Source organism: Temnothorax nylanderi, unplaced genomic scaffold (genome assembly GCF_030848795.1).
Source record: "Temnothorax nylanderi isolate EJ_2023f unplaced genomic scaffold, tnyl_v1.0 TNYL_tig0265_pilon, whole genome shotgun sequence".
NCBI classification, from domain to species: Eukaryota; Metazoa; Arthropoda; class Insecta; order Hymenoptera; family Formicidae; genus Temnothorax; species Temnothorax nylanderi.
In genome coordinates, this window is record NW_027249327.1 from 194,422 (window position 1) to 219,693 (window position 25,272).

General features: G+C 34.5%; 3 protein-coding genes across 13 annotated transcripts in view; 1 reads left to right on the forward strand and 2 right to left on the reverse strand.

Moving 5' to 3' along the window:
* Dh44-r1 (Diuretic hormone 44 receptor 1) overlaps nt 1-18,031 on the reverse strand; it is a 47,967-nt gene extending 29,936 nt beyond the window's left edge. For 2 of the 11 annotated variants that reach the window (XM_071718661.1, XM_071718652.1), the window contains exons 1-4: nt 17,543-17,674; nt 16,370-16,590; nt 12,457-12,581; nt 5,079-5,440 (exon numbers count right to left, since the gene is read on the reverse strand). In XM_071718661.1, the coding sequence (XP_071574762.1) occupies nt 5,079-5,355 (277 nt within the window). In that variant the 5' untranslated portion in view covers nt 5,356-5,440; nt 12,457-12,581; nt 16,370-16,590; nt 17,543-17,674. Of the gene's footprint in view, nt 1-5,078; nt 5,441-10,486; nt 11,606-11,659; nt 12,040-12,456; nt 12,582-16,369; nt 16,591-17,542; nt 17,691-17,720 lie in introns of those variants that run through there. The other 9 variants (XM_071718663.1, XM_071718653.1, XM_071718655.1 and 6 more) reach the window with 9 other exon arrangements.
* Nucleotides 18,032-19,181: 1,150 nt separating this feature from the next.
* On the forward strand, nt 19,182-22,116 carry LOC139780142 (uncharacterized). The gene is given in 5 exon segments (XM_071718651.1): nt 19,182-19,380; nt 19,382-19,585; nt 20,077-20,289; nt 20,395-21,439; nt 21,846-22,116. Coding segments are annotated over 5 exon segments (1,587 nt in total). The 5' UTR covers nt 19,182-19,338; the 3' UTR covers nt 21,929-22,116.
* A 312-nt stretch (nt 22,117-22,428) lies between these two features.
* On the reverse strand, nt 22,429-24,907 carry Snx3 (sorting nexin 3). The gene is made up of 4 exons (XM_071718664.1): nt 24,577-24,907; nt 23,926-24,021; nt 23,492-23,616; nt 22,429-22,934 (listed from the first exon to the last, which is right to left on the reverse strand). Exons 1-4 carry the CDS (start codon nt 24,739-24,741, stop codon nt 22,829-22,831), a joined length of 492 nt encoding a protein of 163 aa, XP_071574765.1. The 5' UTR covers nt 24,742-24,907; the 3' UTR covers nt 22,429-22,828.
* Between the last annotated feature and the right edge of the window lie 365 nt (nt 24,908-25,272).

The following is a 25,272-nucleotide window of genomic DNA, read 5'->3' on the forward strand; positions in this document are numbered from 1 at the left end:
AATATCACATATGTTCTCATAATTGCAGAAATTCGTTCTTGGTGCATATCTTTTTTGCTGTATAAATAACGGAAGATACCTCTTGCGAAATTTCGAAACCTCGTGGGTTGACACTATAAACTGCTACTTTTTATATCATAGTTCTGACTGAAATAAAACAAAAGGAGGTCGTCTAAAAGAACGTTGTTCAACAACTTCCACTGCTTACTGACAGAATGCAACATGTAACAGGTGTCGGAATTAGGAACAAGGGCGATATTAGGCACAGTTCCCCTACATTTTATACGTAACTTTATTCTTTATACTTGGTTTCTTTATTTCGCAATTTACATATATTTTTTGCATCATCTTAAAGAGTGATGGCGAATCTCGGATTAAACTTCAATTAATAGTAATAAATTTAATTAATGTTAACTTTATATATCCATATATGTACGTATATATTTGAAATTTATGATATTGGGAATATGTGTCACTAACGGCATTATATAATTACCTTTTATTAAAAGTTAAATAAAACAGACTTCTTCAATATGTTTGCTTGCGTAAGCTCGTTTAATTTCGCTTTTGCGTGGAACTTTGCATAGTGAGAAATGTACCCTTAATTCAGCTTTTGTGCAAATGCCCCGAGTTGCTGTTCCCGTTTATTTCCCTTGGAGAACTGCGCGGTGAGTACTGATGTTGCCGAGTATGCTCTTTGTTCCTTTGTCCGGTACTTTGAAGCCTTGTTCCGCTTTGACGCAATAATTATTCGTGACCTAACCATTTGGAACCATCAACACTTGAACTAACACAAAAGCCACTTTCTATAATACTTTTTCGAGTATTATACCCTCTCGGCTATCATCTTAATTTAAAACTTGCTTTTGGAAACTTGCTTTAGATTGCTTATTAGAACATTAACACGCGTGAGATAAATTAATCAAGTAAAGAAAGAAAGATGAATATGAGACACGAGCATTGTGTAAATATTCCAAGTCTGCGATTATTTTAAATATATATGTCTCGCAATTCTATACTATTATAGCTCTCTCGGCCGTTGGTTGATGCGTTGATGATCAAACGAATTAGCAGGAATCGTATTTCAAAGAGAATGGCAAATAAAAGTTTAATTCGTATTGAAATTTGTATTAAATTCTTTAATAAATATCTGATAAAAAATAAAATCTATAAGATTTTTAATCTTTTTTCGTACGATTTATTTTCATTATTTTTCCATTATTTTCTATTATTTCCCATTATTTTCTTTCCATCTCTCTTTTTCTTCCTCCATTTTCCAATGTTTTAATGTTTTATTATATATTATACTTTCTCCGTTTCACCCTTTTCTCTCTTTTTCTGCACTTTATCAGTCTTCTCCTACTTTCTTTTTTCCATTTTTTTCTTTTCTTTCTCTCATTTTCTTCGTTCCGTTTGTTTTATTAATATTCTTGAAAAAGGATGCTTATCAATATTTTAAAAGACTCTGTACAGAAAATAATTGACGTTTCCATCTTGGAAATTTTACAAGACTGTACAAAACATTGTTAGGGCACCTAATTGGCAAAGTTCCGTTCATTACCATGCAAAAGGAGAAAAAGCTTCTTTGCTTTAATCAGTGCGGAATTGCAATTGTTCTAGAGTAACTCTCTACAAGGATCTTCAACGGAGATTTTTTGCAAAATCGGCATGTTTTAAAAAATATCTAGAATATAAAGCGGTAACGATAAATGAAAAGATTTTGATTCGGTTGGATATACATATATATGTATATTATATGTTGATAAAAAATTAGATCTTGCGAACATAAACATTATGTAATTATTAATAAACCTCAATATAAATATTATATAATTATTAATAAATATCAAAGTTGGAATTATTAAGTATAACGTCAAAGTAAATTTTATATATATTGTATTTAAATTATATATAGAGCACCACAATTGCACATACAATTCGAGCTTCTCCGAAGATTAATGTTATAAATATAACTGTTTAGGCCGATAAATACGATAAATTCGTTCCCGATGCGACAATATTATAATATACGTTTAGTCCAATCTAGCATCGATAATTTGATATTCCCCTAAAGTCGCGGTGTATACGAGCGCGCGTGACCACTGCTTTATGAATATATCCTCCCTCTGTTGTTCGCTATATACATATATCGGCCGTATCATCCACAGACTTTTCTTTACGAGATGCGACACATGTTGATCATTGTCAGTATTGTGGACCTTTACATCCCCCAAGTATCGCGATAAGCTTCGTCGTTTCGTGTTTCGTCTCATTCAAATGTTTATAATTGCTTCTTAGCCGAAACGCACCTATTTACCATCGTGAATGCCTCGTCATTTATCGATTATCCAATTTTATTAGTAGTTTTTTATTTTAATCTGCCCTTGTTAATAAAAGCTTGAAAAAGTTGAAAATTATTAGCTAGATGACGACAGATAATGATATAGAGATTAAAGATAACGAATCAAGTATAGATAATATATGATTTAATTTTAATATTAATCTGAAACTTGAAAAAAATAGAGATAGTTGCAGTTTCTGCTCCCTTTTGTTATTTTTGGGAATAATCTATTGTCTAGTCGAGAAGGCACTATATTGCACCATTTTACGCGTTGAGAAACAATTCTTCGGGGATTACAATTAAAAAATATTGTATCGCGCAGATACATTTGTTGCTTGACATTCCGTATACAGTGTATACCATAAAGTTTCGATAAAATGAAAATTAAAAAAAATTTCCTTACATCTTTCGAAGCATCGCTTCTTATCCCCCTTGCTTGTTCTAATCTTTTATGTATCGGTCGTGTTGTCGTCGAATAAACTTGAAGATGGGATAGAAAGAGTTTTAACAGTTTCAGCGAAAGTCAGATATATGCATAGCGCCAGGTGCAGTACTTACGTGTACTCACGCGAGATCACGTATCGAGAATAGATTGATCTAGATACAGCTATACAGCTTTCCAAGTTTACACTCAAAGAGAAAATAAACAACACGCTTGTAAGCCAACACTTTAATAGGAAATCGATATTTCCAGAATTTTTGTGAATTTCTATTATATTATGTATACATCTGATCTCCACGATTTGTGTTCACACAGTATTTATTATTCGACTCTTACAATCTTTATTAAACGAAGAATAAATCGAGAGCACAACTTGATCATCCTGATAGGTTATTATCCGTCATTAGTAAAGTAATCTGCTCTCTTTTGTCATTTTTGGGAATAATCTATTGTAGTCTAGAAGGCATACTATATTGCACCATTAGACCAAATTATTTTAGTTTGGATAAATAATTATAATTTAAATGTATTTTTTTGGTAATTAAAATTATGCTAGTTGGATAAGATATTCAGACAGACAAAGCAAAAGTGTATAGTTGGTTCTTTGAAATATATATCTGTTTGACTTAAATTTTGCTTAAATAGATTATTATACACATATTAAATAGATATTAAAAAGATCACGTGCGCGCGAGATCGATAAAATTCCATCGTTTACTAGTTTAAGGGATCAATCTCAAAAGCGGCAAACTTTAGATCGCTCTCGCTTGATTGGTTAAAGCCAAAATCAAATTAAAACTTTGTCTCGAGTTTTGACCGTGTCGCTATCGACCTTAATTTTCTCTTTTCAATCGCTGTATCCGGCTCGTATGCAAGAGAATGAGAGAAGAGAAGAACTTTTGTATTTTACGAATGTCGTACGGTGATGACTCCCTTTCTATCCCTTTTTTTATTTTCGGTCATGCTTTTCCAGATAACTATCCAGATAACTGCGGCTAAACGAGCGTTAAAAAGATATCTGTTAAAAGTCTCAAAACAATCTAAAGTCAAAGGATAATGATGAAAAATGCGGAAATTTATGACTCGATAGCGATCAAGAAAACGTACGTTTAACACTTTTATTACTTACAACTATAAATACTTGGTGTTTTATAAGAAAATTTTCAAGTCTAAACACACGTATAAATTTTAATCTTTAAATAAAAAAGTTTTAAATTTAAAAAATAAAAGAAAAAGTGTAAAACATTTGTAAATAAACGAGTAGAATATTCCCATCTTATTTCTATAATAGATTTTACACTATGTATTATGAAAAGAGAATTTTGTTACCCTATTTCGTGGTTTATTCAAGTCACGTTATATATAATGTGTGTGTGTGTGTGTGTGTGTGTGTGTTATAGTCACGTTATATAAGATATATTGATATAGAATAAAAATAATACTTTTTCGGCTTCGAAAACTTTAATTGAGTTAAACTTTGCCAATAGGAGGGATCTTTCGACCCAATCTGGATTGAGATTATTGCAAATTCTTCTTTCCTCCCTCTCTCTCTCTCTCTCTCTCTCTGCTGTTTTAGCTGACTTACCGATGAGCTTGGATCAAATTGAGAGAGCTGAGCTCTATCGTAACAAGAACAAGATCATAATCCGTCATCTAAACATAGGTTCAACATTGTCAGCGATATTCTCGGAAATTTTAACAAAATGCCGTCTGTGGAATTAAATTGTGTAACACGTTCGATTACACATAAATCTGCATTTAAACATGGATAAAATAAATCGATATTATCGGTTTTGACAAATTTATAATGAGAGTTCCATTTAAATAAACTATATCGGTTCTCGACTTGATGTCGTACCTTTTGAATCATGATGAAAACGCGATTCGTCTCGTATGTACACTGACCGTCCAGGAATGCCTGGACATTTTGATATGTATATGACATATATGTACATGTATATGTATTATGTCCAGGCATTCCTGCCGGTAGAGTGTACAAACACGAGATCTCATCAAGACAGTGTACATAGCACGATTCAAATAAATTTTTAATTTTATTTTTATTTGCGAACAATCGGGTATATATCGCTTACTCGTACTAGCGAGAAACGTTTTCTCGTAACTTGGCAGTTTTTCCAGTTTGTTTCTAACGTTAGTGTATTAATCAAGCCACGGTCGCTATTTCTAGAATAGAATTAGAGATGGATATTTTGCTATTAAATGTGCTTCGTTTATTTGCTGCCGATTATAAACTTGGTAAAGATGATAAACATTGTAAATAAAACGCGTACTCACGAGTGTTGTCGTAAGGTATTCCGTTGAGCTCGTCGAAGCAGGGGATAGTAGCCAAGGTGCCGGAAAGCGTCCGGGGCCAGCACAGTATGGTGTCCCAGCTTACTTGACATTCTTGCTGTTCCTGCTTCTGGTTTTCGCGTTCCTGATATTCACGTTCGATACACTTGAGCTGCTCGGCGCTGAGCGACTCGTTTAGTTCATTAATGTAGTTCAAAACATTCAACACGTAATTGCCGCCGACCAGCGGCTTTGTGCCGTTCGTAGGGAACAAGGCCATGTCCGATCACCCTCGTCGAACCCTCGTAGAGCGTTATTCTTCTCACTGAGATATCTCGGATTCGAGAAGATCTATCTGAGTGTATCTAGGAAACGGAAAGAAAGAATTCCTCTAAAATTCTGTAATATTGTAATACCTCAAAATGTTTTTATCGTGACAAAAATTTGCGCTTAAAGAAAAAGTTTAGGCAGAAAGTGCGAATAAATACATCTTTATACACACCATTATACATCCATTTACACACGTATGTGTAGTATATATACTTGGTTATATACGTATTTATTTATCAACAGGAGTGGTAAAGACTCTCTAATGTACAATCTTGCGATATTGATAGACCAATAAAAAGCTAAGATACGATCAACGACACGTAACTATAATTGTATTTCAAAGATTAATATAAAAATTTTCATTTTACTTGAAAATTTTCGGACCACTTTCTAGATTTCAAGAAATCGCGGTGTATACTCTTTAAATTGTGTGTGTGTGTGTGTGTGTGTATATATATATATATAGATTTAAGAATACACACGATTTTTTTTAGCACGATAAATGGACGAAAATGAGTAGGATCCCAGACAGCACCGTCTCTTGGACGTCTCATGTCCCGCTTTTGGACAAGTGTGCTGTATGGGATGCTAAATGTGATTGTTGGCGAAATATTTTGTCGGTCATTGCTTCATACATTGTTTTGTAAATTGTAGTACATGTTCGAAATCCACGCTATACACGTGCTCGTTGCGAATTTCTCAAAAGAAATTTTCGCACAAAACGCGCGTTTCGAATGTTATATCGAGCGCGGTACTTGTCGCGTATATAACGTCGAAAAGTCCAAGAAGAAGACGCAACACATCTTTTTCTTACCAAGTTCATCGAGAGTTTAATATTGTTGAAACTGTTTTCCAGAGTATAATAGATGGACGACGGCAAAACCTTTTCACGAGTTGCTATAGAGTAAACCGTATACGTACATAATTCTATATCTATTTATTTTCTCTCTCTCTCTCTCTCTCTCTCTCTCTCTCTCTCTCTCTCTCTCTCTCTCTCTCTCTCTCGTAATAGACTACAAATAAAAGACAACAAGTCTAATACAAGTTTTCGTTGTTTTGAATAACTACAAAAAAAAAAGAGTATTCAAGATATTGAATCTTTGCCGGTATATAAACATATCAATTACATCTTTCATTCTTTTAATTTCGTCAAAATTAAATTTGTCTTGGGATTTCTTTTCACATTCTAGCTTACTAAAAGTATAGTAAATTTAAAAGAGATTAAGATTATGGATTCGAGAAACGACAAATTTCCATTAGATAAAATCACTGGAAACTCGTTGAACATGATAAGCGATAAGTCTTGGTTAAGCGAAACATCAATAAGTGTGCGCCTAATTCTAAATTGAGATATGTTCTGCTTAATTAGGGGGGTACTCTTAATTAGAAGGATTATATCTCATTAACGTTTCAGTGTCGCGTTCTCTTGACTCGACGTCGGCTGCGAATTTTGGTTGTCCATGTTGGTTTACCAGTAGATACCATTGATAAATTAATCACCATTAATCACCAGTTTCTTTATCCGCCGCGGCATACGCTTAATCTTTGAAAGATAAACCGAGAGTCAAGGTGTTTTCTTCTTTCTGACATGTAATTATCCTCTTCGCATACACCGTGGAGGATAAAGTTCTTTCGTGAGGAATACACTCTGTGAGAAAGAGAAAATTACGATATGAGATTCCTGAGGAAAATTTTCTAAAGATTTTCCGAAATATTTGAATCAACTTGAGAAATAATTGGAAATAACGACACTATGACGAAAAGCAGTCACGTACTTGATCTTTTCATTTCATTTCATTCACCTAAAGATTATATTGAATCGTATATATATTCGGACGGAATATCGCGACTCGACTCCTTGGCAATTTCTCAATTCGCGTACGCTTTGAAGTACGAGATGCGTGCTCGGATCGACTGTCAAACGGTTGCTATCCAAACGGATCATCCATCACGAGGCTCTTGGTTCACGAATATGCCACTTTGGAACTATTAGACGAAGCTCTTGGATACTCGAAATCAATAATATCGACCGTTAATAGTAATGTAATAGTCATTCCTACAGACGCAAGTCACCGTGTGTTGGAAGCTGCGGCAACTCGCATTCTCCCATTATTCGGGGAAAGCACCCCTCTCGCGGCGGTGCTTCAAGATGGTGATCCTGGAGGCACAGGACAAATATTCCAAACTCTGGTTATTAAACTTTCACACGATTATTGTTCTATACTCCTTTTTAGTATATAATATATTCTTTCTTATTATATATTATACGAATCATCCACTATAATCAGTCATAATCGTCATAAACGTTAATATGTAACAACGCAATAATATATAATCATGATTTATAATAATACAACTTGGCAACCGAGTACGATTTATCTAGTTTTTTTCATGTATGACGACATTGTAACCGATGTTGTACCGTTTATGATGCACCAATGATTTTCACACGCTATTACACGTACGAGGTGCGTAACGTAAACGCGGAATCAAGTTGTCTTTAGTGTGATTATTAATTAATTAACTGCAGACGGAACCAGCAAATCAATGTCATCGTAAAAAGCTTTGCGAGCGCTCAAGTTTTAATTTACGAAAGCTGGATTCTCTTTCGGCGGGATTTCTCGAGAGAATTCCTTCGTTTATCGAATCAATGTCCAAGTTTTATTCGTTCGCAATTTCATTCTTTTACTCTCTTTCATCATTTTGGTTCTTTCACCCTTTTCCACCCTTGTATATGCGGAGCCACATGGAAAATATGAGCATATCGTTTATAAATTTATATACGCGCATATATTCATTTAAACTGCACCGTAAATGTTTTTTCGATATAGATTCGAGTATCGATCTCCCCAATTGTGAATATTTCTACTTTCTTTTCGTTTTTTCGAAAAATATTTTTAAAAAATATATTAATTCGAAAGGGAAAAAAAAAAGAAAAAACGAAAAAGGAAAGACGTTAACAATAAAACATGGTTATCGTTAATGAAACTTATCGAATCGTTAAATTTTGAAAGTTTCGAATATTTTAGGAATTTTGTATTTCTTTTGTTTTTTGTTTTTTGCTAGCCCCTATTCATTTCTTTCTCTCTTCACTAAAGTGATCCTAGCTCGCCACACTCCGCGGTCCACTGTCGACCGCTAAACATTTTTCCATTTTCTAGGTTTCATATAACAACATAATTTTCTACTTTCTTTATTCTCAAGTTCCGTTTAAACTTGATTAATTTTCTTGACCTGATTTAATCATAAACATCTCATTCAGATTCTGTATTTATTTCTACATTACAGCAAGGTTAAAAATATTAATTGGAATGAAAATAATACAAAGCGACAAAATCAAGCGGTTTCACGCCACCGGAGTGTGGCGAATTAAGGACTCGAAATAAAGTGTGGCTATAGCTAAGGTTTGCACAGTTTACATCTCCTATAGCTGCGTAAGTAAGCGTCGCTCGCTGTTGGAGAAATTGCTGCTTCAAACAAGTTAAAAGGAAACAACTCTTGTGTTTTCGTCAAATTTTTGATCGTAATAAAACGTAAATATTATTTGTACTTAATTCGCATTTCAAAGAAACTATATTTTACTTATCCACGAATCGTTGATCTCGCAGTTTTATCTTCGATAATAAGGACGCGCGCTCCTTCCTAATCTTCGAAACGATGTACCCAGCTTCCGTAATCTTTGCGAGAGACGCGTTACTTAGTACTCTGGGAATGAGTTCCGGATTGCTAATTTAAAAGCGATTACTAATGCGCGCATGGAGGCGAATTCCCTTATTGCCTGAGAGAAGAGGGTAGGGAAGGGAAAAAAGAGACCGTAGCTAAAGAGAGTATACGTGCGAATCTTAACCATCCGCCAAGACAATCGCTCGCGATATCTTTATATATTCTTTATCATCTAATCTTTATCGTCCGTTGCACAGCGACGATTATCGCTAAGGAGTTAATTTTTTATGCGTATTATATAACGTTTATTATTAAAGCGACAATAACTGTCTGAATTGTCCAACGTAATTGTATCATTGCACGTAAGGGGAGACCGCGCGTGGGGCTCGTTGGCACCGTTTTCACAATTTCGGCATTTGAGTTTTTCAACAATTAATTTTCACGATTAAACAGTACTGTGCGCGCGCGGCAACGCCAGTCAAGCTAAGCATGCCTTGATATGAGCCAACATATCCCATCCCTACATGCGCGTTTGATTTCAGTCGTTTTCTTACAATAAATTACCGTTGTTCCTCAAAATGACACGTCGTATTAGTAACGGAAACTTTTCTCTCAACTAATAATACGTCACTTTGACGTTACTTCTCAAGCTGAAGAGCATTAATACGATATTTTGAAACACTCGGAAAATTTACTTGCCCGCACCTCTTGAATTAGAGTTTTCTCTTTTTCTAACGTAATACTTTTTTGATTTAAATAAAACTTTGGGAAAAGTATACCTATATCATAAAAGAGATATTTTGTGATAACTTTTCCATTATTTCTTTCGCTATAAATACATAAACGGAACACATTGCCAACTTGCCTCTCGTGCCAACGAGCCCCGCGGTCTCCCCTACTTGTATAAACGCAATGTGTGTAATAGCGTCACAATACTACGATATATAGATGATTTTATAAGAATTATATATACATATTATGTATTTTTGCCATTATAGAGGTTTCTCACGCTATTTCCAACCAAGACAAGTGTCACAAGTTATATTTTACCACACACATACATTTTACATTATACGTATAAGCACGTTCTCTTTCTTGAAAACGAATTCTCTTCTAATACCGAGTAATATCATATCGTCGTCGCGTTTGTCGGTTAATGATGACACACGCGACTATACTACTATACCAGCCGGCGCGGCGCGGCGCGGAGCGGCGACACGTGTTCCGGTTCCGGGGAACCGGAACGAGCCGTCACTATATAGGTACCGATCCTCGACTGCTTTGGCATGGCGACACGCGACAAATCGGTTTTACGTTCTACGGCAGCTGCGCGTCCACACCAGACCAGTTGGCACAATTATATTATAATATATTTTCAATTTTTATAATACCGATCTACAATATCGTTGTTCGCTTACCCTCTTAAATTTGCACTTTTAAACATTTTTAAACTCTTAATTTTTCATCAGAACTTAAAAGTCAAAAGTTGTAGCACCGCTTTTAAACAAGTTCTTGAGAAAAAAAGCTGACTCAACCGACGCAAAAGAAAATTCGCCACAACGCAAATACGTAAAATACGGTTTATCGCGGGCTACTCTGTCTATATATTCGTTTATAATTTATTTCAATACCATATCTGACACAATTAGATCAACCGGTACATATTTGTGCAAGTTCTTAGATACAATTGTTACAAGTTGATATTGAAATAAATTAGACGGATATGAGACGAGTCTATATATGTGTGTACATATCACAGCCCAAGAAGAATACCGTCACAATTTAAAAAATTTCGATTTTTAGTTAAGCCCATAAAAAGTATGCCCAAGTGCTGGTCTATACAACCTTGCTTTAAAGGGTATTTAAGCTCTAAGCTGTAAGAAATTGACCAATTACAGTCGAGTATTCTCTTTTCATTTTATTGCGATTGGTCAATTTCTTACGGCTTAGAGCTTAAATATCCTTTAAAGCAAGGTTGTAGACCAGCACTAAAGTGACGTATGCCTTACATGCCGTCACAAGTCTATATGTGAAATTCGCTGCGCGGGGCAGAAATGTCGTTGGTTTTTTTTTCGAACCGGTCATGTGTGGTTTCCTGGATAAATAGTACCGTGATGTTGTGTCTAAAGTGAATTAATTGACAAGTGAATCACAGCAGACCTCTTCAAGAAACTGTAAGTTTCATTATAACAAAATGTCGTAATTGTATGTGCGTCATAGTTGATTCACAATTAAAAGAAATTCAATTAAATTTGTTTTTCCCATCTCTTGTAAAAATTGTATATTTTTGAGTCGCGACAGTGTTCTTTTCGGGGTGCGACATACATACTGAGAAAAAAAAGTTGTAAACTTGACTTTTAAATTCCTTCAACCAATTACCATATTTTTTTGATTGAAATTTTCAAGTGTTCGAGTCAAATTAGGTCATGTTGGATTTAATATGTCGTATTTAATTTAAATACTTGAAAATTTCAATAAAAAAAATAGTAAAATCAGGTGAATGCATTTAGTCAAGTTGACAACTTTTTTTTCTCAACATCAGTGTAAAACGAGATACGTAAAGAATCTTGTAGAAGAAAATCGAATTTCACCATCCAATTTCTTTTGTAACGTATCCTTTGTAAAGCACCGATGCAAAATATAATTTGTACCAATTTTAACCAAAGAGTGCTGCGTTCGCGCGCGGTCTCACACTCCGATATGGATTTCTAGGGCCGCGGTGCCTATAGTGGTCGACGATGGTCGACGATGACGACTGAGACTGAGCTGCTATCACAGGAGCGAGTATACAGGACAAGGAACGAATATGGACGAGCATGCGCCACCGTTCGCGACTCCTCTCCAGTCTCTCCACCTCGATCCGCACGTTCCACCGCCCCTTCGCGCGGAGCATCGTCGCCACGGCCGGCGCGGCGTGATAGTCAACGGGGTTGTCGGAATCGTCACCCCCGTCATCCCACGTCGAGGAGCAGCAGATAAAAAAGATTTCTCTCTCTATTTAAATCTCTTTTATCCTATCGGAAATTTGCAACCTGCTTCTCTCTATAGCTTTCTCCTCGTCTCACCTTCGCAATTATATCAGGATCATCGATAACGGCGGAGCAGTCGACGGAACGTAAAATGTAAAAGGAATGGCTTTGGAGAAAAAGAGAAACGTAAAAGAATTGCCGTCTTTCGAATAGGAACGGTAGCGTCTCATTATATATTAATTATGTACCTATATATAGTAATATATATTGTATAATACATATTGTACTCAATCGCAATATAATTTTTGTTCAAATGGCAAGCTCGAGGGGCTCAAATGTCACTTTCATATCTCGACAAGTAAGGCAAAATATGATATCCAATGAAATTTTGGTAGAAAGATATAGATAGGTAAACTTACTTTCCGACAAGTGATAGCGATATCATATTGCGTCTCGCATCGGATATGTCTGCGCGGAACATTGAAGAAACCATCAGCTGCTACTGATTGTGAGTATTACGAGATACCCCTTTGCCATGCCTCTCCTGGTGGAAAAGAATTTTTCAAGAATGCTTGCTACGTATAAAATATATCGATCGATATATTTTACTACCTTTATATATTTTATTTTTCCTTTTAAAATAAAATTCGATATTTTTTTCAAGACTCTTCGACATTTTTCTATAAATGACATTTTAATTAAAATAAATTAGATTCTTTCATTTATGCGCATATTGAAATATCCAATTTCAGATAAAAGTCGATATATAGAAGTGAGAAATGTCTCTCGTATGACCGCGATGTACATACGAGTACACGAAGATTTTAATAAATATTCTGTAATAAAATAAAATAAAACAAATCAATCGATATGCGAATAAATAACAAAATAAAACGAAAAACCATCCAGGACAACAAATATTCATTTTCATATATACTTGGAATTTGTTTGAAACATCTGATTGGAAAAAAGAGCTGAAAATGTACATACAGTGTAGCACAATGTTATAACGATCGAGTTAGGGTAATTAAAGATCGATTTGCACGATACTTTGAGATATATTTTCTCGAAGATAAAAGATAAACGGTAGTTTAATCTAGTTTATTAAAAAGATATTTCACTAGGTGTCTTGAAATTAAAGTTTTGAGACTAGAATAGAATATTTTATTTTAGATAATTATCTGTTTTTTATCGTCATTTTATTTAATTAGATTTCAAAAGCGTGTTTTTCATACATGTATATTTTATTTCAACATCCGCCATTATATAAAACAGAAAGACAGTGAGAGAGAGAGAGAGAGAGAGAGAGGAGGGAGATGGGGAGATACTTGTTCCTCTCAATGAAAGCTCTTAGTTCACAAATGTAAACTAAAACAGACATTTATTTATTTTTCATTAACAAATTTAACATGAAAAGTACATATGTCGAGGATTATATATATTTTCCAATATAGAAACATATATAGGTACTATATAACAAATATAAGCGATACAACTTTTATTTCGATTAATCATCATTTAATGAAACAATATTTTGTACACAAATTTTTAAATTAAAAATGACTAAAGACAATTACAGTTTATGAGAAATTATGTATATTATCGATACAATCTGAGCACTTTGGACCCATGAAGTTTAATCCTCCCATTCGCCCCCTTTTCTCTCTCTCTCTCTCTCTCTTTCTCTCTCTCTCTCTCTCTCTCTCTCTCTCTCTTCATTAGCTTAAAATCATTGCTTTGCCCATTTCCATATTCGAATATTGATACGCGCAATAATAGATTATTTGATGGCGGGCTTTCGTACAAACGCGGATGTCTCCCAAACTCAAAGTGATTCCACCGAAATAATAATGCAATAGGGCATTTGCATCATCTATATCCGCATGACAATTTTTACAAAGAGAACAACAATACTAATCATTAGAATGAGTTTTAATTTATATTTATAATATGTACATATGTTTGACGTGCATTTAAAATCGCAAAAGCTTGAGTCAATGCAGCAGATAGGTACGCGCATCTGCATTCATCCGTTATTTATTTTCGTCAGTCGCTAGCACGAAAATTTTGCCGAATAGAACCGTCAACCCTTTGTCGGATTCGCGTACGACTGTCGATATCTGTCTGTCGACTTGATCGAGCCCGCGGCATATTAGTCTGAAATATTCATCTAGCTCCTGCGAAATGCCACGCATACATGTAATGTGAATGTGAACGAAATAATGTCTCGACTTACTCACGGACTAAACGCACAATTTCGAAAAATATCACATCTAATGAAACTGCTTCTATATTATTGTGTATACTATAAGAATATACCTATACTACAATAACATGAAAAATATATATGTACCTATGTGCAACAATATGTGTGCGCGCGCGCGCAAGTAACGCAACACATTTTTTAATTCAAGGTTTGTTTTGTTATTTGTATATTTTTCACTATATTCTTTGGCTACAAAAATCTATTTTTCAACATAGTCTACATTCTATGACCTTACGCCACCTATAGATGTGAGAGCTTGTATGTTCTTGTGGAAAAATAGGCCAAAGAATTGAGGAAAAATATGATATATTTAAAACTGCAATAAAACAAACCTTGAATGAGAAAAGAATGTGTTGTATTACTTATCGAACGCTCCTTGTAATATGTAATATTTTTTACTTCTACTTGCAAAACATCAGCACAGTTTGCACAGAATTTTATCAACTCAGTAATTACTTAACATATAATCAGACTGATCAGTGATCACTGGCTATAGAGATCAATTATTCCGATGCAGCCAATACTCTCCTTATAAAAGAACGAATGATTATTAAATGCATGAGAGAATTCTCTCGAGCCTTCGCCTTAGAAACTTTAGATCCTGACATATAAAGGATAAAAGAGATGAATGAGAAAACGGCAGATTCTTGAGAATGCTGATAAAAATGGTGATCGATCAAATTTTTACGTATTGCGTTGAAATATAATTCTTTCCTTAAATTTGAGAAATTGAAGACATAGCGAGCACCTATAGCAACTTGGAAGCGTTTTCTTTTGTCGACCTAAATGTTCTCCGCATGCTTGAGCAATCGATTTTAGATTATCATTTTTAATACCTATTTATTCCATATATATCATGTTCACATTGATTTTCTGGGTAATAAAATCTTGAACGGAAAAAGATTTTATTCTATTCTTTTTCCGAAAAACAAATTTTTATGTTCATATATGTTTTCTTTCTCTTGTATCGATCTGTTCATATAAACAAGTAAAATAATAATAAAAAATTGAGAGAGAGAGAGAAAACATATATAAATATTTTATATAATTATATGAAAATTATATAATTGTGAAAAATTTTTTCCTAGGTTTTCAAGTTACTTTTGTGCAAACATTTCTCTCTCATTGTCAGTTATATCGTAGATTAGGAAACGATAAAAGCTATAAAGAAACGTAACGGAGCTTGCTTTTATTTCGCGTTGCGTTCCACATTTAAATTACGTGTAATAAATTTTAATTAATGAGCGGTTTAATTTATATATCCTTTAATATAAAAACATTCCTCGTTTAAATAAATTGTTTTTACCTTTTCACAAATATGCTTAACATTTGATTTCAACTATGAAAAAAACACACTTGATTTAATCTAATATAAACAATGTTCAGCAACAATTATATATAACCTTGTGGTACACCTGCTGGATCAACAATCGCGCCAAGTACCATGCAGTTATCATTATCAATGAGAAAGCTTTATCGTCTTGAAAACTATTAAGATTAAAATTAAAATGATGTACTATCCTACACAAAATAATTATACGGATAGAAAATAATTTCTTAATATTACAAAATTTATTCACTCATTGTTTGAAATTATTGAGTTTCTTTCTTCGAATGAAAGAATAGAATATTTTTCATCTCGATAAATTTATACATTCGGTAAACTAGACTTGATAAGCAAAAAAAGATACAACAGATGCTTATCTATATAGTATATCGTACCGTGTGTTAATGTACCGTTAAACAAAATGTGAAATGCGTTAAGAATATACGTAAAAACGTAGATATTATACCTACTGTGTTGAAAAAGTGCAAAAAAAAAAAAAAAAAGAAAAATTCAGAGAAATTAATGGGGCTTAATGACAATAGAGATTGAAAAATTGACCTTGTTTAGAGTTAGGAATTTTCACATACGCATTTCACTCTTTTCACTTTTTTTTCATCCGTATCCCGAATCAGAATCGCCCGATCGCCAGTGAAGAACTTTCGAAAAACTTTTGAAATTAAACCTGCATTGTTTCCAAGGTAAATCCTTCGCCCTTATACCTTACCCTTCGTCGTCTTACCTTTTGAACGCCTTTCGATGTGTTCTCCGCATTTGATGCACCGAATGGATCAAAAACACACTTTATCGCGACCGACACATTTCATCCGCGACGATTTACGAAAGAATAAAGTATTCACACAGCATTCCGGCGATTACACGACACCATGGAAAATGGATGAAAATTGGTAAAAACGAACACACCCCATTCGCACGGCACGGCACAACGTAGACTGCGAAGAACTGCAAATTTCAAACGGAAAATTGACTTGGTCGATTGGCCAGCAATTGGTCGATTGGCGCGCGCTTTAACACTCAATCAACCAATCAGGTCCCCTGCCTCCGCACGTTGCGCGCATACAACATGCGCTTGCAAGTATGTACATTATTATGGTAAATAGCTAGGTATGTTCTTTTCCATTCTATCGTATCTTCTATCGTATCGTTTCTTCCGTTTCCTTTAATTATACAGATATTTGTCCTTTCGAAATATACGCGCAGTATATCGGTCATTCCAGCACTTGTCTTTATTTTTATATTCTCTCTAATCGCTCAATTACCTTCCAATTGTCGCTTTAGAGATATACCTATATATTATATATTTTCACTCGCGTTACTGGTATTAAAAATGAGTGTGCAGTTGAAAAAGAAAAGCGTATTTGTAATTTTCAATTTTTTTTCAACGTCTCAAATTTTTCTACGTAGAATAATTGAACAAGCGTACGCGTGGTTGCGTGTTGTGGAAAAGAATCGCGGAAAAAGCAAGATCGCAACAAGTGTTAGACAACATTATATCTTTCGTTTCTCCTTTTTCATTACCGTGTTATTTTATCATCACATAATTGCAAGAAAGTGTGTGTGTGTGCGTGTGTGTGTGTGTGTGTGTGTGTGTGTGTGTGTGGTGTATGCAGTGATGGGAATAATTGTTGTTGATTTCGCGTATCTGCAGAATATCAAATTGTAATCCTTGGATTTTTTCGCGAATAAATGAAGTTTAAAATGGCCTGATAAAGATATCTTTTTTTTTTACAATAATAAAAACACAAAAATTAAAATTTATTACAAGATTTATATTCCGCTATGACATACTACCAATGATATGGTATATATATATATATATATATATATATATATATATATATGTATATATAGGATATATAGGATATGGAAAATTAAACTTATCGAAATATCATACCGCGGTTTTTCACTCTGTCCCCGTTAAGAAGTCACTAATTTAATAGGCACGTTATCTCGTAACGCACAGTTCGTTACAATACTATGCGCTGTTTACGAGGAACATATTTTATCACAGTCGCCGCGCGTCAGAGTTATCTCTGTTAAATATTAACTATACTAATAAAGCACCGTCTTACGTGTGTAAGTCTACTAATATGCTCTTCTCGCGGAGAATACTCATCCTTTTCATCAAGGCCGACTAACGAATAAACTCATTTCTAGCTCATCATCTCTCTCTCTCGTTGTATGGATTTATAAACACAACTTTTTAATAAAATTGTATAAGAAACATATATCGCATATATAACATATGGGTCTTTATCGTACGCGCGCTATACGCGATCGTGGATATATGTGTGTCTCTATTATTTTTAAGCTTAAAAAGTTACGTCACTTGGCTTACCTCATTGTGTGCGAGTAGTTTATGTGTATATATATATGTATGTGCACATTTAAGGCCATCGCACACAAAATTGCATAGCTTAAGGTCAATCCAGACAAACTTGCATAGCGCATAAACATAAACATAAGAGAATTGATTGGTCCATATGCATGTGCATAAGGAAATAGACCAATCTGTTTCTTTGTGCATATGGTTATGCACCCTTTAGCATAAGCGTAACATAAGACCGCTAAACCAATGAGCATCCAGCATAAAGTCGCCATATTGATTTACATAAGATGCTCATTGGTCCACAGTGGTCTTATGCTATGCTTATGCAGTCTATGCAATTTTGGCCGGTATTCATAATCGGTTCTTGTATTTAAGACCATCTCAAGTACAATCTTAAGATGTCATTAACCAATCACAGAGCCGTATTAGCCGTCTTAAGATATTACTTAAGACGGTCTTGAAATAAGATCTGATTATGAATACCGGTCTTTGTGTGTGCGATGGCCTTAACGATATCGCAGCGTTCCGAAACTCATCGGCGATATGCCGATAAAAATGGCGGCCAAAATAATGGCGGAAAATCGGAAACCAATAGATGGAAAGGTGCCGACGGAGAGTGAACTGGTTATACTGTGCTAGTACTACCAGGGGACCTATATTACGTATCTTAAATTTTCACTAGAGACCCTCTAATCAGAGACTGGCTGTTTTGATTCGCCATTTTTCTTCAAAAGCAAGAGAAAAGAAAGAAAAAGCAATATAAATGTATATCGCTTTCTCTTTCTCTCTTATATCCTTTTCTCTCGAAGGATTTTGAAGAAATCGCCTATGGGAGTCGATTACGGGAGTCTTGAAACGAGGTAAAAATTACAAAAGTGAGGAAATTCACTAGCGTATCTATGATTTCATTGATTTCATTGGTTGAAATCTAGTAAATCTGTTCACTTTTGTAATTTTTACTTCGTTTCAAGAACCGTAATTGACCCTCTGATTATAGGGTCTCTATACTTTTCACGAAGTAAAAATGCGAAAAGTGAGAGAATTCATTAGAGTATCTATACGATTTTATTGGTCGAAATCTAGTAAATCTGTTCACACTTTTTGCATTTTCACCTCGTGAAAAGATACGTAATAGGCCCCCAGAGTACTACGTATGTACAATGTACATATTTGGTAACACTGACGGAGAATAAAGGTAGGAGTAGGAGACTGTGAAAGAGACGCTAATTCTTGTAACGGCAGTTTGTTTCAATCCACATGGTTTCAATCATATTAATTTGTATCGTCAGTTAATTTCGTTGCAAGTATTAACATGCACGTAACGTAGAATCGTATCAATTGGAAGATTACATTATTGACGGATGTACATCTTGATTTATGTCATGCGATGTGATAATTGCAAAACACACATTCACTATAACGATGACAACTGACTCTTCTCTGTCGTTTACAATGAAAAAAGAACGGAATGTCTGCAATGACAGCGACAGTGATATTAACTCGGATAATATCGGCGACTTCTCATCTGTGCCTTTGCCATCGCTTTCTAAAAACAATTCCGTCATTGTCGATGAATCCAGCAATGACTTCTTACGTCTCACTAAGATGGCACGTTTCTTTGCGTACACGTACAAATTTACTTCCTTTAGATCATTTAAAAAAAGGTTGAGATTAAATTTACTTTTTTCCGAGAGACATAATTAAGCGGACTTGTTTATGTCGTTTTATACATATTTTCTGTGACTAATCAAATTTCTGGCAAACGTTTCAAGTTTAAAGAAATTTATTTTATTTTGTTTGCCACTCGTGTGTTGCCATTCAATTTGGTGTTGATTTAGATAGGCGCGAATGATGACCTCTAAACCTAGAAATAAAACAATCAAATTTTAATTTTAATTAAACGAAATAAGAGTTTAAGCTGAAATTTAAAAGATTCAAGTAATATCAATCGTTTATTGATCGGAATCAATTTGTTTTATATCCTAAAAAATCTTTTATTCAAAAGCATCTGATCCAAGTATGCATTTTTGATATTGTCAATGAAACTTGATTATTATTGATAAAATTGTTATATACAATCTTTAATATTATTTATGCAGGTCCGAACTGTATATTCGTCTTATCTTCACAAGTGTTTACTTGATAATTATGCAACTTGTTACAAACAAAATGACGATGATGACAATGACGATGGCGACGATGATAACAACGTACCAAACGTTGAAGTAAAAAAGTGTGCAGACCAAATGGAACTGTACGCTGTCCATTGTGCACTGCAAGCTAGTTTATACAGACAAAATATGCTGAGATTGGTAAGAAGTATTAATTTTGACAGTGTTTTGACAGAGAAAGGGAATATTTATGTAGAGTTTTATTTATTTAAATGTTTTATCACTGTAATTTGTTTATCTTTGTAGATTGCAGATGTAAAGTCGCATACGGTCAAAAAGAAAGCGTATAAAAAATTGGTAATATTTTTACAAGCACCTAAAGACAGAATCGACATCGCTATACAAACAGACGAGTGGATGGACTTGGAAGAAACTAATGTACGAAATGTGTCTTTAACCAAGTCCAACTGTGAGAAACCATTGCAAGTAGCATTACCTACAACGAATTCTAGCAGTTTCTGCGAAAACAGAAATACTATGGAAGATTTTTATGACGAGACAGATATGCAGCAAATGCTGCAAAGCGTTACGAAAGAAGAATCTAACGACGCTAGTCAAGGATTTAAAGATCAGATTGACTCTCATACAATGGATAACGCACCTGTCGGAAACGAAGATGAAAATTCCCAAGATTCCTTATTACAACATATGCAGGATATGTTTTGCGAAAGCGACGACAGTAGTGATCTCACGAGATTAATTGAGAAACATTCTGGTGTTACTAAAGCAAATATTGATAAGGAAATTAATAAGATATGTTTAGAAGCGGACATTATTGCGAGTTCGAATCTTTTTGGTGTTCCAGTAGGTAATAATGGTTCGAAGCCTAATGTAGCAAAAGTAACTACGAGCGAAGGAAAAATTAGCTTTAGTCGCTATAAAGAAATGCAAAGTAGAAGATCCATTAAACTAAAAGGAATTAACGTAAACGAAACTGTTGAGAGCAAACAAAAACAGAAAGCAAGCGCTATTTGGTTTGTGGAACGTGTGCATCAAGTTTCGAAATTGAAAGCTAAAATGACCGAGTTATCGCTGACAAATTATCGAAGGCACGGAAGAGTAAAAGAAAAATTTCTTCGTTTATTTGGGGAATCCGAGGATGAAGAAATGATGCCAGATTCACCGATCTGTATAGAGGAACATTTACCTGCTTGCAAACAAAGAATAGCACCTTGGATCGTGAAATACTTGATGCCATTCTATAAAAAAAGGAGAATTAAAGACCGTCAGCTTTTCAAAGCTGTTGCAAAGTACATCACAGATATGCTCATTATAGAGAATACATTTCCAGGTGAGCCACACACAGTGATCAATCGGATATGGTTATGTTTTTCAGCACGCATTCAAAGAATTATTTTACAATATGCATTATGCCGTATCGTAATAACTGAGTATTTCATACAACACCAATGGAGAATTTAGTTTGCGATACTTTGCCAAAAAAAAAGTTGGTTGTTGGTGAAAAAGACCTGGTTTCTGGTTTCTTTGATTCAAATATTTCTATTTTATATTTGCTTCCTTTCATACAATTAAAGTAGAGAATGAGTATTAAAGTATCGGAAAAAGGTATAGCTGCTGTTCTATATACCTACCTTGCAAATGTTCAATGACTTGACTCAATGTAGTGACAAGAGTAGGCTAGGACATTATTTCGTAGTCACAATATTAATATATTCTTCTATGTTTATATATTTCAGAACGAGAGTGTGTAAGTAAGTATATAGAAGATTACTTCAAGAACAAGAGATCTATTAAGACTAAACAGGATATATATCTGTAAAAGAAATTTTAGTGACGTGCAATCATTCGTGTAATATTAATTAGTAAAATGTTGGAAATTGCACTTTGACGTAGAGATCATTTTCTCCTTCCATAACCTTTTTCACGTTTTGTTTGCGCATCACACAATGGAATTACATGTATATTACAATGTAAATACTCCTGAATAAAACATAAGTTCTGCAAAAACTTTGTAGTCGAAATTTAATTTTGGTGTATGTGTGTGCGTGCGTGTGCGCGTACTCCCATTCTTTTCACGTAAAATTGCCTCATTTCCAGATGTACCATTTTCTATAAACTGGTTAAAAGGTTCACAATTTACATATTAAACGTTCAACTGTGTTGAACAATGCACCAGTTGTAAAAAAAAAAAAAAAAAAAAGGAATACATTTTACAACAAACTTTTATGATCAACATTTTTTTTATTTTACTCTATTCTTTCTTTTATAAACAGTATATGACATAACAGTAGACAGAATCAATCTAGTAACATGTAAGAATGGTTTTGCCAATTTATCATTTATTTGTTTTCTTATAAAGATGCTTAACTATACTTTTCGTGTAACAATATTTAAAGAGTATAACTAGAAGTGGATATTTCCAAATAAGCATCCCGATTTGATATCATAGTACTGGAAGCTTACTTATAGTTTTTGCAAGAATATATACGAATATTCGTGACTTCCAAATAAGATGTCAATGTAATGAAAGGCCTGTGTTCTTTTTCAAACCGAACTTGTCGCACGGTTCATCTTCTCTTTTTTTTTCACATTGGAGAGAAAAAGAGATGAGATAAACCGTGTGCTGAGAAGTTGAGCTAAAAGGAGCAGGCGATGAAAACGCGATCTCGAATGTGACAGCTTGGTGGAAAAGGTATTTGTGATAATTTTTTATGGCGACTTATGTATTACGTATCTTTCCAGGTACATAGTTCTTATCTATTACCGGTTCCTGTAGAAACATGTGCAAACACCGTTCGTTCTGTGCCAAAGGATGTCCAGCTATTCTGAAATACAAATGAGAAACGTGATGACAAAAAGCTTTATACAATTCATATAAGATTCGTACACTTGAAACCAATTAAAATTTATCGCAACATATTATGCCTGCAGTAGTGCTATGGTGAGAATGTATAAATGATTTCAATAGAATACACAATTTAGAAATAATGTGCTTCCGTAATTTTTATCTCATATCCAAATTGAACATAATTTCTGCAAAAGAAACCAGTAACATACTATTTTCATGGTAATATTATTAAATTAACGCAGCAAATTGTTATCGTACTGGAAATCGACACTCGTTCGAAAGAAATAATCAGATATCATATTTCCTTCCTATATCACTCTCAAATGATAGAAATAAATATAAACGCGCCTAAAATAGAAATCTCGTTGTAGTTAAATTTTGAAAGAATTTCAATAAAACTTTTAAACATTGTGTATAGAGTTTCAGATTAATTAGCCATTGTTACCGACCGACTAGATTGGCCTGTATATTATTTCTTTGCACGAAACATAGATTGTATAAATTTCCTGTCGCGCAATAAAACAATATGCTCACTTGTTAACGAAAACCTCCAAGCCTTTTCTTCGATCTTCAATAAAATCTTCTTCAAATATTCCGTCGTCCCCACGAAAAGGCATTTGACGTTTCCATGCTTTCCCTGGTAAAGGTGGTACCACGATCTGCAATTTAGGAAAATATAAAAAGTGGTTTTCTATCGTATCATACGATGCTTTACAGTTTTATAGTTGAATAACAAATTTAAAAAACAAATATATATTTCCTTAAATACCCGATAAAGTTGACTTTCTTAAATTAATTTTAATTGGAATCTTTCCCAAAATAAAGGTGTATGTATGTATGTATGTGTATATATATATATATATATATATATATATATATATATTCACCGGTACACGATATCATTTTACTTTTACAATCTTTGCTACGAGTGTTATTTTTAAGCATAATTACCTCTCTCGGTAACTAACCTTGCTATCTCTTTCCAATTCATTTCTCAGCCATTCAAAATCACTGTATCGTCTTCTTACCGTCGAGTCCTTTACTTTAAAGACCGGTAGGTTTGTCTGAAAAAAAAAGTCATCAACTTTGAGAGAAGACTGAGAATATGCGTCTTGTGGGAAAGGCACCGTTCGCAAAGCTCCAACGTATTGAAATATATTTGATACATGTACACCGTACACGTGCATATGCAGAAAAAAATATATTCACACCATATTATAAAAATCTTCAATTTCTCATTTTTGTTACAGCTTTATCGCACCTTTGTTGTTTCTAACGTTATATCGAGCTTTGCGATGTGTCGAATTTATGGACAATAAAAAAAAATCACATCAGAATTTCCCGAATATTATTTTTGTCCCCGAAATCTACAGCAGCGAGTGTACAGCACGTCGGTCTTTATCAATAGCAGCGGGTGATAGCGGGTACAACCCACGATATATGTATAATCAATCAGAGGACACGACCGAGTTATTCGATGCGTCTGTTTAATCGTCGCGGGCGTAAACAGGTTGGAAAAACAAAATTTCAGCACGCCAGATATGCCGATACGTGTTTAATATGTTTGTACGTACATACAACGTACAAGTTGTATGAAGCAAAATGAGGATATTACTCACCCTCATACGAACTTCATAATCGGTATATCGTTTCTTGCCGACGCCGTGTGTGATCGGATTAATCACGTCGATTTCAAGGAAATTCGCAGGCGCCGCATAAGCGTCGTCCAACGTTTGTTTTTTCACGTTTAAGCGCCGCGTTGCATCTACGGTCGTGTCCGCCATTTCAATTACAGTTTACAGGTTTCAATTAAACACACGTTCGCCTTGGCGAGCTTCGCTTCTATAAAATGCTCGAAAACACTACCGATTCTCAGCGAATCGAGCCAAGCACCGCCAGAAATGACAGCGCTTGGTAACTTAACTTGACACAATTCGTTTCTCTCTCTCTCTCTCTCTCTCTCTCTCCTCTCTCTCTCTCTCTCTCTCTCTCTCTCTCTCTCTCTCTCTCTTCCTCACCGTCACCTACGTCACATATTAGGTTTGTTCTTTGTAGCTGAACTGGCTGTACTAGTTCAGAAAGTGTACACTGAAGCGTTCTTTGTAGCAGAATTGGTAAAAGTGTTGCCGTTCTTAAGCCTTGTGTCCACGATGCTAGAACTGCGTCCGAGTTTCGGTTTAAGCCAATGAAACTGCTGCTTTTCTGTAAGAGCTGCAAGTTGATTGGCTTAAACCGAAACTCGGACCGATTTCTAGTATCGTGTACACAAGGCTTTAAGCCTTGTGTACACGATACTAGAAATCGGTCCGAGTTTC

Excerpts from the sequence above, each read along its gene's own strand:
- Snx3 (XM_071718664.1), bottom strand. The coding sequence starts at position 24,741 with ATGGCGGACACGACCGTAGATGCAACGCGGCGCTTAAACGTGAAAAAA. Across the intron at positions 24,022-24,576 it reads ATTATGAAGTTCGTATGAGG|ACAAACCTACCGGTCTTTAA; the intron begins GTGAGTAATATC and ends TTTTTTTTTCAG. Across the intron at positions 23,617-23,925 it reads AATTGGAAAGAGATAGCAAG|ATCGTGGTACCACCTTTACC; the intron begins GTTAGTTACCGA and ends CCTAAATTGCAG.